The sequence below is a fragment of the Peromyscus californicus genome, unplaced genomic scaffold (genome assembly GCF_007827085.1).
Source record: "Peromyscus californicus insignis strain IS unplaced genomic scaffold, ASM782708v3 Scaffold_11__1_contigs__length_118956290, whole genome shotgun sequence".
NCBI classification, from domain to species: Eukaryota; Metazoa; Chordata; class Mammalia; order Rodentia; family Cricetidae; genus Peromyscus; species Peromyscus californicus.
Window position 1 is genome coordinate 48312509 of NW_026294402.1, and position 15326 is coordinate 48327834.

At 44.2% G+C, this 15326-nt stretch overlaps 1 protein-coding gene across 2 annotated transcripts in view; it reads left to right on the forward strand.

The window, feature by feature from the left end:
* The window catches only part of Slc35f2 (solute carrier family 35 member F2), a 49166-nt gene extending 34436 nt beyond the window's left edge, over positions 1–14730 (forward strand). For both annotated transcript variants that reach the window (XM_052760491.1, XM_052760498.1), the window contains exons 3-8: positions 310–437; positions 4088–4247; positions 5331–5487; positions 6639–6691; positions 7971–8125; positions 13272–14730. In XM_052760491.1, the coding sequence (XP_052616451.1) occupies positions 310–437; positions 4088–4247; positions 5331–5487; positions 6639–6691; positions 7971–8125; positions 13272–13460 (842 nt within the window). In that variant the 3' untranslated portion in view covers positions 13461–14730. The remainder of the gene's footprint in view (positions 1–309; positions 438–4087; positions 4248–5330; positions 5488–6638; positions 6692–7970; positions 8126–13271) is intronic.
* The last annotated feature ends 596 nt before the right edge of the window (positions 14731–15326 follow it).

A 15326-nucleotide genomic window follows, 5' to 3' on the forward strand; every position in this document is an offset into this window, starting at 1 on the left:
CTGAGGATGTGTACATGCTAGGTAAGCACTCTACCAGTTGAGCTACATCCCCAGCTCTGACTAGTTTATGTATATTTTCACTTTTCTCCAGCTCTCTTCCTGCCTTCTCCTTGCATAGTTGCACAGTCTCCAGCTTCATACTAGACACACCTGATGGTGACAGCACTGACGTCTGCCCTCTGGGTACTTGACGTTAGGACAGGCCACACTTGAAGTACGCAAGAGACCCTTGTTTTGATTTTCTGGTCTACAGATTGGTATGTGTCATGTCATGGGTAATGTGTACTCACCCAACTTTCTTTCAACCAGGCAGTGATAACCTTTTAGAGATTTTAAGAAGAAAATGGTGGAAATACACTCTCCTGGGGCTTGCGGATGTGGAAGCCAATTATCTGATTGTCAGAGCATACCAGTACACAACTCTGACCAGTGTCCAGGTAAGAGGGAGTTTGGATGTTTGGGGTTTTATGCTTCCCTAGGAGAACACGTGCTCATATATGTTCATCTAATTTTATTGGAAATCCGTGCATTTGAAGAAGCCCTAAACACAGGTGGATGATAGGTGTTTTCCAGTACAGCATATGTTCTGCTGAGTCACGTTTCCTGAAATTACTGACAATGTATACACGTTAATGACTTCCCAGGCTGCTCACACTATAGCAGATTAGAACGGTGCCGAGTAAAATAAAGGTAAATATTTAGCTGGCACTTGCTGTCGTGATGCTGACGGTTCTGTTGTGTGTTTGGCTCAAACACAGAAGTAAGTGTGGTTCTGTACTGCAAAGCTGGAGGTCTGTAAGCCAATCAGGACATAGGAGCCCCTGGCAGAGCCTACTGGACACACTAGGGAGAAGTGACAATACCAGTGAAGCTCTTGTCCCTATTTCTTCATAGATTTAATTTAAAAATGATATATTATTATTATTAGTGTGTGGAGGTCAGGTGACAGCTCTGGAGTCAGCTCTTTCCACCCACCTTTACTTGGGTTCTGGGGAATTGAACTTGGGCCTCCAAGCTTGCCCACCAAGTAGCTTCACCCGCTGGGCCATCTCACCAGCCCGTTACTGGGTTTATTCTTGCTGGGTTGAAAGGAAAATATTCCTTCATAGTAATACTTCTCAACCTTGTAGAGTTGAGAAAGACTGAATCCTGCCGTCTTAGTGTTAGCAAACGATGGAACGTGTCACGTAACTTGCCTTAACAGTCAAATGTTCTATAAATGGAGGTGAAAGTGAGATTATAACACTGTCAGATCTAGACTTCAGCGTTCAGTGATTCTGTAACCCTTTTGTTTCTCAAGAAAGGGTCTTGTAATGTAGCCCCGATAGCCTGGTACTCACTGTGTCCTGAACTCACAATTCTCTGTCAGCTGCTTCCCACCAGGTGCTAGGATTACAGGAAGGAGTCACTGTGCCTGGTTTCTATAGCTTTACATTTTTTTAAAGACAGGGTCTTGTGTGTTGCAGGTTGGTCTCTGTTGTAGCTAAGGATGATCCTAAACTTCTGGTCTTCTTGCCTCTACCTCCCAAGTGCTGTGACTATGGGTATACACTGCTACATTCTTCTTATGCAGCACTAGCTAGGGATTGAATCCAAGGCTTTGTGCATGTTAGGGAAGCATTCTACTCACCAAGCTGCACTCTCCCTGACCCTCCTCTTACAAGTCTTTCTAATTTAAATTTTATTGTTTATATTTTGGTGTTTTTAATGTGTGTGTGTGTGTGTGTGTGTGTGTATGAATGTTTTGACTACATGTGTGAGTGTATACCATGTAGATGCCTAGTGCCCTCAGAGGCCAGAAGAGGGTGTCAGATGCCCTGGAACTGGAATTACAGACAGTTGTGAGCCTTCATGTAGATACAGAGAAGAACCACACCTGGGTCCTCTGCAAGAACAAGTACTCTTAACTGCTGTTATTAACTCCTGCCCCACATGAGTGTTTTGCCTGTGTGTATGTGTTTCTGTACCACATGTGTGTGCCTGGTACTCACAGAGGCCATAAAGGGGCATCAGATCCTCTGTAATTGGAGTTATGGGTTTTTGTGAGTCACAGGAATGCTGGGAATTGAACCCTGGTCCTCTGGAAGATCAACCAGTACTCTTAACCGCTGAGCCATCTCTCTAGCCTTTTCCTGTAACTTGCTGAGGTTTCATTTTTCTCACTGTCCTAACATAAGTAGGTTCTTTAGATCTCCAAAATCTAGGAACTATCAAGAAACTGAGGCAAAATAGAGCTTATTTTACCTTGAAAAGGCAAGGCTTGGTGAAACTTAGTGTTTTCCCATGTGATCATAGATGAAATGATTTCACCTCTAATCTGGTCAAAGACATTTTTATATCCATGTTCCTCCTATACTAGGGTCTTATTAGTACTCTGTTCACTGGGACAATATGATGATTTTTAAAGCTTACATTAAATGAGACTTTTGGAATGGGAAGCATCAAAGGAAAGGACCTCCACCCCAAGAAAACATTCAGAAAAGAAATCCCTGTAGACCCATGGCCCACGGTGACAGGTGTCAGATAAGAAGCGATGGCCTTTCAGAGTGGGACCTGAGATCACAGAGATCACAGGATCTGGTCCCAGCATTTTGTATTTGGCTCAGGGACTGGCTGGCTGGAGATCACTCAGTGACAGGGTTGGGCTAAAGCCTCTGTGTTCTTCCATGACATAAGCAGCTCCGTCATAGTCATGCCCCACCAAGGATTCTAAGAGATAGTTTAAATTTAGGTTTGATGTGAAGATGTACTTTTTGGGTAGGAAGTCTTCTGTGATAGCTTTTAGAGTGGAATTTTCTTACTTTTTTTTTTTTTTTTTTAAATAAGAAATACAGCTTAGACCATGTTAAGCCATTATGGTTGGATTCCCCTGACGTCTTCCATGACATTGCTTAGTGATTTGTTGTTCAGGCAGGCTTCCAAAAGGATGACCAGGGCCCATCACTGGAGGTATGCAGGCCTCCAGTGCCTCAAATTGCCATGGAAACAAACAATAAACTGCTTTAGACAGGATCCCACAGACTACTTGGGGCTTAAGGCTCTGTCTTGCCCATGATTTAAATGAGGAGAGAACCAGGGACAAACTTAAAACCCCAGAGAGTGAGCAATGAATATAGTTTCAGGGATATAACCAGTGTACGGCATACATTTACACTTTATTCCTGGAAATACTTTAATATATCAAGAGCTATCCTTCAGGGGTTGGAGAGATGGCTGAGGGGGTAAGAACGCTTGCTACCCTTGCAACCAGCTGTAGTTGTTTCCAGGATGTACATTAGGTGGCTTGCAATCACCTGCAACTAGGCTCCAGGAGACTCAACACCCTCTTCTGGCCTGCACATCACCGTATTCCCCACACAGATTAAAAAACAATTTTCAGTATATTTTATCTTTGAATTCACACACACACACACACACACACACACACACACACACACACACACACACACCTGTGCTTGCCAGGCAAGTACTCTGTCCCTGGGCTTATACCCAAAGCCTCTTACAGAGTCTTGGACACTGGACATGCTTAATAAATGCCTGTTGACTGTATAAATGGATGTACTGGAAGGAGACTCTGTCTCCTGAGTTTAAGGATAAACACAGAGGGAAATGCAGAGGCTCCTAGACAAAATGAATAGACAGCCCTTGAGTCTCTCTGTTTTGAGACAGGTCTCATATATCCCAGGCTGGTCTAGAATTCACTGTATAACCAACAATAACCTTAAACTCCTAATCCTCCTGCCTCTACCTCCAAAGTACTGGTTTTAGATGGTACTAGAGATCAAAATGGGGGCTTTGTACCTGCTAGGCAAGCACCCTACCAATTGAGCTACAGCCCAGCCTGACTTTGAACTGTATCATTTGGGACAACTAATCTCTCTTTAGCTATTGGGGTTTTGTGTGTGTATCTAAAACAGGTTTGCAATTCCAGTCTGAGATTTACTGCGAGGATCGAATGAATTAGCTCAGGTAAAGCGCTTGCAACGCAGGGCTGACCATAGTCCATGTTCCAGGCGCACTTCTTCCCGTGACTACTCAATTACAAGCTGCTGAGATGTTTGAACCTGCTTGCTTTTCTTCCCCGCAGCTCTTGGATTGCTTTGGGATTCCTGTGTTGATGGCTCTCTCCTGGTTCATTCTCCGGGCAAGATACAAAGTGATCCACTTCATTGCCGTGTTTGTCTGTCTGCTGGGTGTAGGGACCATGGTTGGTGCAGATATATTAGCAGGGAGAGAAGATAATTCAGGTGAGACTGTGCCGCTGGCTCAGCCACGGAGGTGTGTTTTTGGGTCAGTCTGGCGAAGCCACGCTGACAGAAAGTGGGTGATGGGGGAACTCTGGAAGGTGAGCAGGAGTCCGTGCTGTGAGCGGGCGCGCACCCGTTTGCTGGGCTGGCTCCTCCTCATCAGTGTTTGCTGGACTGGCTCTTCATCAGTGGGGTGTGTTGTCATGCTTCCCCAGGCACTCTGCGCAACCTGTAGCACGTTGCTCACTTGCTGCTGGATATATGGTTTGGTAATTATTTCTCCCTTTTAACTGCATTTTCCCATCTATGCATGTTTAAAACTTTATTTCAAATATACTTGGAGAAATCATCTTTTGCTTCACATTTTGGGTTAGTTACTCCAAAACCTTATAGTCTCTCCCTTTTTATTTCATTCTTTCTCTGTTTCCTTTTCTTCCTCCTTTTTTGTTTCTTCTCTATCTCTTTCCTTCCCTTCCTCCTTCCTTCTTTCCCATCCTTCCCCCCCCACCTTCTCTCCCTCTCTCTTTCCCTTCTGTCCTTGAACTCAGGATCCTTCTTCAGCCCCCAGTTGCTGAGGGACAGCATACCTGTCACCACACTCAGCAATGCTTCATTTTTTATATATAAAAAAAAGGGACTTGGCTGGAAACCTTTTTAACGTCTGTTGATCTGAATGCTTTGGTATATTTCAACAGACAACATGGCTGCCCAACCAGGTCTGAAGTTATCCAGTCTCCATGGTAGTAACTTCAGGGTCTCCTTGACTCAGGAGAAAGTCACTTCCCTTACCAAGCATTCTTTCCTAGAGTTCTAAACAAACCCCTTCAATACAGTCCATCAGTCTGCAGTGTTTTTAAATGGCTTTCTTTCACGACGGTATACACTACCATCCTCCAGTCTGTTGGTCTCCCAGGGAGTCAGAATGTGAAAATCATAGCCGTGTTGTGGCAGACAGTAAGGACAAGAGCCTTTAAACTTACAGAAACTAGGATTAAATAAAGTTTTATTCAAATGAACAGAGTTTGGTAACTCCTGGCTTACCTGTTGACAAAACATTTCTTTTTGTGTCTCACTGCTCTGTAGGGAGTGATGTTCTGATCGGTGACATCTTGGTCCTGCTTGGGGCTTCCTTGTATGCTGTGTCTAATGTGTGTGAAGAGTACATCGTGAAGAAGCTGAGCAGACAGGAGTTTTTAGGAATGGTGGGCCTGTTTGGAACAATTATCAGCGGCATACAGCTGTAAGAATCTAAAATTTTTCATAAAAATAAAATGAACAAATAAGGGAGTAGGGGGCAGGGTGGGGAGATGAATTATAACAAAGTATAATGACATGTATATGAAATATATCAAAACAAAGGGTCAGCAAAATGCCTCAGTAGGTAAGGATGCTTGCTGCCAAGCCTGATGACCTGAGTTCAATTCCTGGGACACACATGTTAGAGAGAAGAAAGCCCTGCAAGTTGTCCTTTCATATCCACTGCACGCGCGCACACGAAATAAAATATAATAAAAAATAAAATGGCAAAATGAAACCCATTACTTAACATGCAAATTTAAATTTTTTAAAATTGGAAAGTAGGGGGTAGAGATATGGTTCAGCAGTTAAGAGCTTTTGTCGCTTTGCCAGAGGACCCCAGAGGATCAGTTCTCAGCACCCACATCATGGCTCATAAACATTGTAACTCCAGTTCCAGGGGACTTGACTCCCTCTTCTGGCCTCCAAGGGTACCAGCAAACACATGGTACACAAACATACATGTAGGCGAAACACTCATACACATATAATAAAATAAATCTAAAGTGATTTTTAATGAGAAAATATTTGATAGCTGATCACTTTCTCTAACTACTAATATTTGTTTAACCAAAAATCACATTTGAAATAACTAACTTGATAAAAATCTAATAGAGGATTCTATTCTTTTTTTTTATTATTAAATTTGTTTGGTTTTTGAGACAAGATCTTATACTGTAGCTCAGGCTAGTCACTATGTTGCCCAGGTTCATGGCAATCCTTCTGCCTCAGCCTCCTGAGTTCTGGGATTACAAGTACAAGCCACATGCCTGTCTAGGTATTTTTATATTCTAAGAAAAAAAAAATAGGCCGGGCGGTGGTGGCGCATGCCTTTAATCCCAGCACTCAGGAAGCAGAGTCAGGCTGATCTCTGTGAATTCAAGGCCAGCCTGGTCTACAGAGTGAGATCCAGGACAGGCACCAAAACTACACAGAGAAACCCTGTCTCGAAAAACCGGAAAAAAAAAAAAGAAAAGAAAAAAAAAAGAAAACTCAATATAACCCTTTACCTTAGCTGAATTGCAGCAGCTAAACTATCTATAAAATAAGAAAAATTAACGTGGATCTTTACATAGCCTCTTGTTTTGATCTTAGATTGATTGTGGAATATAAGGACATTGCCAGGATTCACTGGGACTGGAAAATTGGTATGTAATTAAATGATGACTTTAAAAATCAGTATTCTGACCTTTAGCTGACAAAAATGCACACCAAGAAATGAACACTTCATTTTAATCATATTTTCATAACTTTGGGAACTCACACCAGTGGTGGCTTGCTCTGAGAGTTAGTAGGTAAGCCTCTAGAATTCATTCTTAATCTTTGTAAGAAATAGCTTTTCTTTCCTAGGAATTCTGAATAGAATCAAGACTGACCTTCGTCACTCTAGCTATCAAACAAATGAATCTACATCTCAGGTCCTTGAACTTGTAAAGTTTATCATGGGCTTCGTGTAATTTGTGGAGCATTAACCTCAAGTGATGGATGGATGTAATCATCTGCTGTCTCCTGTTGCTCCACGCTTTTGATATTTGTGGGAATAAAGCAGAAGGTTTAAGATAGTTGGGAAGATATGAGCCTTAATGATGAGCAGGAAGTAGTTATATAATACATAAATGTTGCTGAAGATTGTATGCTATGCTTAGATAATTCAGGGAAATTAAATATCTTAGATGTCCCAAAAGTGTGTGTGAGCGTGTGTGTGTGTGTGTGTGTGTGTGTGTGTGTGTGTGTATGTATATATGTGTGTGACTGTGTGTGTGAGTGTCTGTGAGTGTGTGTGTGTGTGTGTGTATGTGTGTGTGTGTGTGTGTTTAGCATAGGATGTGGTTTAAAATTGCTTACAAAACAGACATATTGCTACTGCAGCCATCTGCATGGTCAGCACTGTCCTAAAGTGGAGAATAATATTGTTCTATCTTGAGACATGTAATTCAATGGGCTGAATAAAATATAGTGGCTCTAATGTCTACCTTTGATGTCCTAAAAATACTTTATTGTGACTCCAATCGTACATACCACATCTGACCAACCAACCAAATAAAAACAAACAAGGCCAGCGAAGGATTTCTTTTTTTGACACGTGATATTGACCTGGCTTTTGTTGAACTTTTATATTACAGTCTTCTTTTTGTCTTGGGAGGGTGGGTGATGCAGGGTGATATGGGCTATTGACTCGGTCCCACCAGAAGGAAGATTTTTATGGCCTTGATCATCTGACTCCCTGTTGGATCTTCACAGCTTGTTAGTTTATGGCTACTATTTTTCAGGAAGCTTTGTCGTCTTTTCAGAATGCTGACCGTTAGTTAAAGAGAAGTGTTGCGGGGCGTTTAACAAGGGAGCAGGAAGTTTTGTGGAACATCCAGACCCCAAGCGCGTTGCCTTCTGCTGTCTCTTCATAACTTGAGCTCTTCCATTTCTTCACAGCCCTGCTGTTTGTGGCGTTTGCCCTCTGCATGTTTTGCTTGTACAGCTTCATGCCGTTGGTGATTAAGGTCACCAGTGCCACTTCCGTCAACTTGGGCATCCTGACCGCTGACCTCTACAGCCTTTTCTTTGGCCTTTTTCTGTTCGAGTATAAGGTAACAAAATAGATTGTGTTCAAATAAGAAAACATTTTGGGCTTCAAACAAGTTTACTGTTTATGTGAGGTAGAGTCTTGGGTGTCTTAGGCTAGCCTGAGATTCACTATGTAGCTGAGGAGGACCTTCCACATCTGTTCCATCATCACACATTTATACATTGGTGGGGATGGGACCCAGGACTTCATGTATACTGGGCGAGCACTCCCCCAACTGAGATGCACCCCTAGCTCTAGAGCAAGTTCTGGATCTCAAAATAGAACTGTCTTTTCCTCTTAGCAATACTCTTATTGGACAAGCTTCATGGTTACTGACTACAGCTTGGAACTTGGTCCAGAGAAGAATTGCCCTTTTAAGGCTTTGCAAAGTGATGAAATACAGCAGGTTCCATCTTTGATGTAGGGCTGAGAACACCAGCTTCAGAAATTCTAACACATGTTCCAGCTGCTATTGACCTTGAAAAAAATCCAGCTTAGGCTGGATCCTCAGAGGGTCTCTTTTTACTGTTTCTGCACAAACAGAAGGTCTGAAGTAGGTGGTGGAAGGGTAGGAGAGATGGGTGTATTATCATGCATGTGTGATTGGAATGGTTCCACCTTTGGTGGCAGTGTTTTTCTTAGTTTTCTGAGACAAGGTTTCATGTAGCCTGGGCTAGCCTCAAGCTCACTGTGTAGAAGAGGATGACCTTGAACTCAGGATCCTCTTGCCTCCATATTCTGTGTGGTAGGATTCCAGACATGTGCTACCACACCTGGCTCCTTTCCAGATATTCAAACAGGAGTGCTCGGGGCTGATTTATTCTCTTCCAGGGAACTAGCAGCCACGAATTCGCAATGCTTGTCTGAATTACTGATACCTAAAGCTCACTGGGTTCTCAGAAACGTGTGTGAATCAAGTGTAAACCTTTTACCCTGCATAGTGACGTGGGACAGGAGCCAACTGTTGTCTTTGAATACTTGCTGGTGAAGGATGCCTCAGTTAACACTGGCGAAGTCCTTATAGATTATTGATAGCATCCCATAAAAAGGTTAAAGTGAATCAGAGAAGTAGTTTCTATGGTAGGCCCAGTTTTGTTTTGGTTTTTACTTTTTGAGATATAATTACAACATTTCTCTCTTCCCTTTCCTCCCCTCAAGCCCTCCCTATCCTTTCCCCGCTCTCCCTCAAATCCATGGCCTCTTCTTCTATTAATTGTTACTGTATGCATATATGTATATACGTATATTCCTATGAGAATTGTTAAGGGCAGCCGCATTTCTCCTAAGGGAGGGCGTTGCTCTCTGGTGCTGAGGCTGCATGTGGCCCTCTAGGGGACGAGGATGCTCTTTAAGGAGACTCCAACCTAGGGGAGTCGTTGTCTGTGACCTCCCTCACCTGTTTGGTTTTTTCCTCTATATTTTAAAAGCACGATTACGGCCAGGCAGTGCCTTTAATCCCAGCACTCAGGAGGCAGAGCCAGGCAGATCTCTGTGAGTTCGAGGCCAGCCTGGTCTACAGAGCAAGATCCAGGACAGGCACCAAAACAACACAGAGAAACCCTGTCTCGAAAAAACAAAACAACAACAACAACAAAAACCACATGGTTACATTTCATTTATTTATTGTGTGTGCACACACATGTGACACCATATACCTGAAGATGCAGGAAATAACTTTTGGGAGTCAGTTCTCTCTCTCCATCATGTGAGTCTCGGGGGTTGAACTCAGTTGTTAGGACCTGAGGTTGCAGGTACCTGCTGAGCTTCTCCCTGGCCCCACTTTTCCTATTTTTTTTAACCAACCATATTAGTATTAGTAATTTAGCTTTTTATTTCCTGCTCTAAGCAAAATAATGTCCAGACGGAGATAAAGATAAAAGAATAAAACCTTCCAGTTCAAGGTACACTTGTCACAACCTATTATATTTTGAATCATAACAAATATTTGATTTCGTAAACCCTGAATATTTCAGCCTAAGATATCAAATACTTTCTCGTCAGTCGCTCCTAACATTAACACGAAGAAGTGTTTTTATGTGTCCCGTTGTTGGGCATATGACCGCAAACACGGGAGAATGCCGTTGCATGACCACCATGTCTCTGCATGTCTAGCAGCTCTCACTGTGATATCAGACTTTACTGTTTTTGGTCAAAGGCCATTTGAAGACTCAGAGAGCAAAGGGCAGTTTGAGATGCAGTTTGTGTGGGTGTGCATGTACGAATGCATGTGTGGAGGCCAGAAGAGGACACACGCTCTGTGCCTCATTTCCGTGAGACAGGGTCTCTCACAGAACATGGGGCCCCTGGCATCTCCACTGTCCCCACAGTGCTGAGGTGGCAGACTGATGGGTCACACCTAGATTTTTTTTCGGGTGCTGGGAATCTGAACTTAAGCCCCATGTTTTGCACAGCCAGCTCTCTTACCCCCCTGAACCATACCCTGTCCCCTGGGTGTAGTCTCTGAAGACAGACTCTTGCAAGCCACCAGTTTAAAAAGTTACAGTCCCTGAAATAACTTTGGCTCATATTTTTTCCAAGCAAACATTTTAAAAAGAGGCTTGAATTCTCTTTTTAAAACTTACCCTGTTTCAGCACTCAAACACCCGGCATCTCTGGTACTGATCCTGACTGAATACCTGCTGAATAGAATAGTCTCTAGAAACCTCCTGTGCAGACCCAGACAGAAACGATTGAATTAAAAGTGGGGAAAGGCTTCAGGAGACCTACACCCTTCACTCAGTCTCTCTGTTTCAAAGAAGTGACACAAGAGTTAGAAGTGACATTCTCAGGACCCTGGAAACATCACTAAACAGGACCTGTGTTGAACAAACTATATAGGCTTCCCCACTGGTCACATGAATGCTTCCTAGAAAGCAGGAATAACTTTCATAACTCTGATTTTAAAAGTTTACTAATCTGGGTGCAATAGCACTGGCCTTAGCATATAGTCTCAGCTACTTGGGAGACTGAGACAGGAGGATTCCCTGAGTCCAAGAAGTCCAGACCAGCCTGAGTAGCATAGTGAGATTCAATCTCAAAGGGAAAAAAAAAGTTAAGGGCACATTAAATAGCTTTAACTTCCTCTAATGGTCTGAGTCATCCCCCGACCCCTACAAACAGTAGACATCACTGATGTGTTGGGCAGCATGCTAAATACTGGAAGTAAGACTTAAAAGCTCATAGTAGGAAAGTGAGCCAGCTGTCCAGTTTGACATTGTCATTGACTTTTGCTGTTCTTTTATTTCATAATTTCTTTTGTGCATGTGTGTACGTTTGTGTGTCCATCCCTTTGTGTACCTGCCAGATGTGTGGGTTCCTGAAGAGGCCGGGAGAGGATGCTGGAGCCCCTGGAGCTGGAGTCACACGTGGTTGTAAGATGTCTGACATGGTGTTGGGAACCTCATTCTGGTCTTCTGAAAGAGCAGCGAGTGCTCTTAACCACTGAGCCGTCTCTCGAGTCCATGTTTTATTTATTTATTTAATTTTGATACAGGGTGTCTTTCTATGTCTTTCAAGTCCAGGATGGTCTTGAAATCTCAAGTCCCCTGCCTTTACCTCCCAAGAACTGGGATTACAGGTGTGTGCTGCCATGCCAGGGTGTCCCTGGGTTTATGTCATCACCCAATCTAGGGACGGCTGCCTTGTCTCGGGGAGGAGTATCCAGTCCTTAGGAGGGTTAAGATTAAGTCAGGTGTGATGTTTCATGACTGTAATCCTGGCACTTAGTGAGTTCACGGACAGACAGCCTAAACTATATGAAAACTTGTCTCAAAACAACAACAACAATAATAACACCCCCCAAACCAAACCCAAACAATGTCTTATTGTGCTGGGCCTATCCTTGTAGATTGTGGGCGGCTGAAACTGAGAGAAAGATCACAGATAATTGGGGGTAACTGCATTGATTTAAACTTGAACTTCGGAAAAATTCTCACTGTTTCCAAGAAGATCAAGTACACAAATTATTCAGTGTAACCGACTTTAACTTTTGGGGTGTGTCAGGGTGCCACTTGTGGGGTACATGCCGGTGGACTGGCGTTCCCTCCTCTGGCATTCTGCCTTGGGTGGTCATTTTCAGTCTTAAAAAGAACAGGTGAGAGGGGATGGAGAGATGATTCTGTGGTTAAGAGTATTAGCCGCTCTTCCAGAGGCCCCAGACTTACTTCCCAGCACCCATGGTATATCACAACTGGCTGTACCTCCATTCCCAGGGGATTCCATGCCCTCTTCTGGCCTATGCAGGCCCTGCACAAATGTACACAGACATACATGCAGGCAAAACATCCATACACATAAAATAAAAATGAAGGGAAAAGAAAGACCAGGTTAGGGACCAAAAACTCCCTCCATCCTTGTGGTGGCCCTGTCGGCACGGGCTCCTTCCGTATTGGTCTTTCTGGAGAGGGGAAGCAGATGCCTCCTGCGGGAACCATTCCCCATACTGTCCTTGTCCTGGTCACCCCACTGGACTTCAGACTGTCCTAAGAAATGATGTCCTGACTCTCTTTAGCTCTGGAAATCTGAATTTACTCAGATGAAATTCGCTGGAATAGTGTAGGCTGAGACGGTCCTGAGCAGATGGTCCTGTGTTGGCTAACAGTACCATAAGCTGGGCTTTCTCGTGGTGTGCGTGCTGGCCAAGAAATGATTCCATTTTGTGAGAGTGCTTTTTTGATGGGATCCAATACGTGAATTACTATGGAGAAAGGCAAAGAGGTTCCCCCCAAAGACCCAAGGATCTGGTCAGGGATGTAGCTCAGTTGGTAGTGTATTGGCCTAGCATGTATGAAGCTTTAGATCAGATGCCCAACACTGTATAAACCAGATGTGGTGACCCAAAGCACTTGGGATGTGGAAGGAAAGGGGAATCAGACATTCACGGCCAGCCTTGGCCACCCAGTGAGTCTGAGATTTGCCTGGGCTACATGAGACCCGTCACAAACAAACAAACAAAAAAGATCTAAGGACCCAGCTAACAGTCAAGGCAGGTACTGTGTCTGAGCCTCATATTCACCAGTATGGGGGACGGGGCTGGGGGGTGCTGGGGGTGTTGGCACCTCCTTTGACAACTTCTAGAAAGAGACCGTGAAGGTGAATCTCAAAGAACAGTTGGCAGGAGGCCGCAGCACCAGGCTGTGTGAGGGAACGTAACTGTTTTCTGCTCCCAGTTTTCAGGGCTCTACATCCTGTCGTTCACGGTCATCATGGTAGGCTTCATCTTGTACTGCTCCACCCCAACACGCACGGCAGAGCCAGCGGAAAGCAGCGTGCCCCCTGTCACCAGCATCGGGATCGACAACTTGGGACTGAAGCTGGAGGAGAGCGGTCTCTCAGAGAGCCACTCTGCAGTCTTGTAGTTGGGCAAGCCACAGATTCCCATGTGGCACCAGGAGAGAGCGAGCAGAGCCTGCCACTGCCAAGGACGCATCTGAGGAGACATCAGCCCCAGAGCGAACACCCTCTGCATCGGATTGCACCCATGGTTAGATTTTAGAAAGGAACACTGAGCAACGGTTCCAAACTAGAAATACAAAAACAGAGCAGAGCCCAAGGGTAGTGTTTGTGTGCATTGAGTACCAGTACCTGTCAGTGTCAGAGAGACATGTGCAGGCCCCTTGCTGGGGTCAGGGACACATGTAGGAAGGGAAGGAGGGATGGGGGACCTAGCCTCAGGGCTGTTCAGGTAGTTAGGAGTTGAGACAGTCTGGGATGGTTGTGCAATAAGATTCCTCTGTTGGGGGTTGGGGATTTAGCTCAGTGGTAGAGCACTTGCCTAGCAAGCGCAAGGCCCTGGGTTTGGTCCTCAGCTCCGGAAAAAAAAAAAAAAAAAAAAAAAAAAAAAAAGATTCCTTTGTTGGAAGCTTCAGGTTTTTGTTCTTCAGGGACAGTCACTGTCCATGGAATTTAGACACCCACGACGCCTGGTCCCTGATGGCATGTGGTGGGGAAAATGGGTGGGGCAGCATTTGAGACCTCCCAAGATAAAATGGGACTACTTTGAAAGCAGCTAATGAGTGCAAGAATCCAGGAATCCTCCCCCAATTGTGTTTTTTTCTCTTTTATAACAAATTGCCCTCCTCCATCACCTCCTGCTCCCTTGTTCCGAGTTCCAAAGCAAATGGCTTTCAAAGCCTTTTACACTGGGCATCCCTTACATTCAGCCCCACACCATACTTTGAGAGTTCTTCAAGTAAGTCCACTCATGTCACCCTTTAGAAATGTCTCAGATGCCCAGGAACAACTCCCATTGACCTCATCTCACTAAGCCACAGTTGAGAAAATTAACCTGTTGCAAGTTCTTACAGCAAGATGAGAATTTGGTTACACTGTCCCTGGTTGAAAAATATATTATCATTAAGACAAAAATACAATGTTAATGATTTTCCAGAAAGAACGTGTGCTGGAGTCCTGGAATCGCCACTGTAGGAGGACAGTGTCTTCCTGCTTCCCACAGGTTTACAGTGCTCTGAGGTTTCTGACAGTTCCTCAGTACAGCGTCACCGTGTAACCTCAGCATAATGTCAGCCACCAGAATGCCACCTTCAGAAAACTATGTACATTTTTTTGTATAAGTATAATAAAGAAATTTGGGGTAAATGTTCATATTATTAAAAGACTTTAAACTCATGGAAACAGAATCACACTGTGTATGTTTGTTTGAGATTAACCTGTTTCGGAACTTTGTATGTGTGTATCTTGATTTTAGCTTTGTGTATGTGTGTGTGTGTGTGTGTGTGTGTGTGTGTGTGTGTGTGTGTGTATGATGTATGTATGCATGCACTCACATATGTATGGGTGTGGGCATGCATGTGCCAGAGCTCTCAGATGGAGGTCGGAGGACAGCCTCAGGTGTCTGTTCTTACTTTGTCTGAGGCAGAGTCTCTTCGCTGTCCCCTCATGCATGCACCAGGTAGCTGACACACAAGCCTTTGGAGGGTCTTCAGCATCTTCCTCCCAGTTCACCACAGGAATGCCGGGATTACAGCATCCCATTGCAAGGCCTGGCTTTACGTGGGTTCTGGGGATTCGAACTCAGCTCCTCACACTTGAGTGACAAGTGACTTACCCGTTGGGCCATCTTTCAGCTCTTGTTCTTGTGAGACTGTCTTACTGTGTGGCCCAGGCTGGCTTTGAACTCCTGATCCTCCTGCCTCGACCTCCTGAGTGCTGGGATTACAGCTGTGCAGCATGACTTTCCCTTGTAGATATTACATATCTTGGTA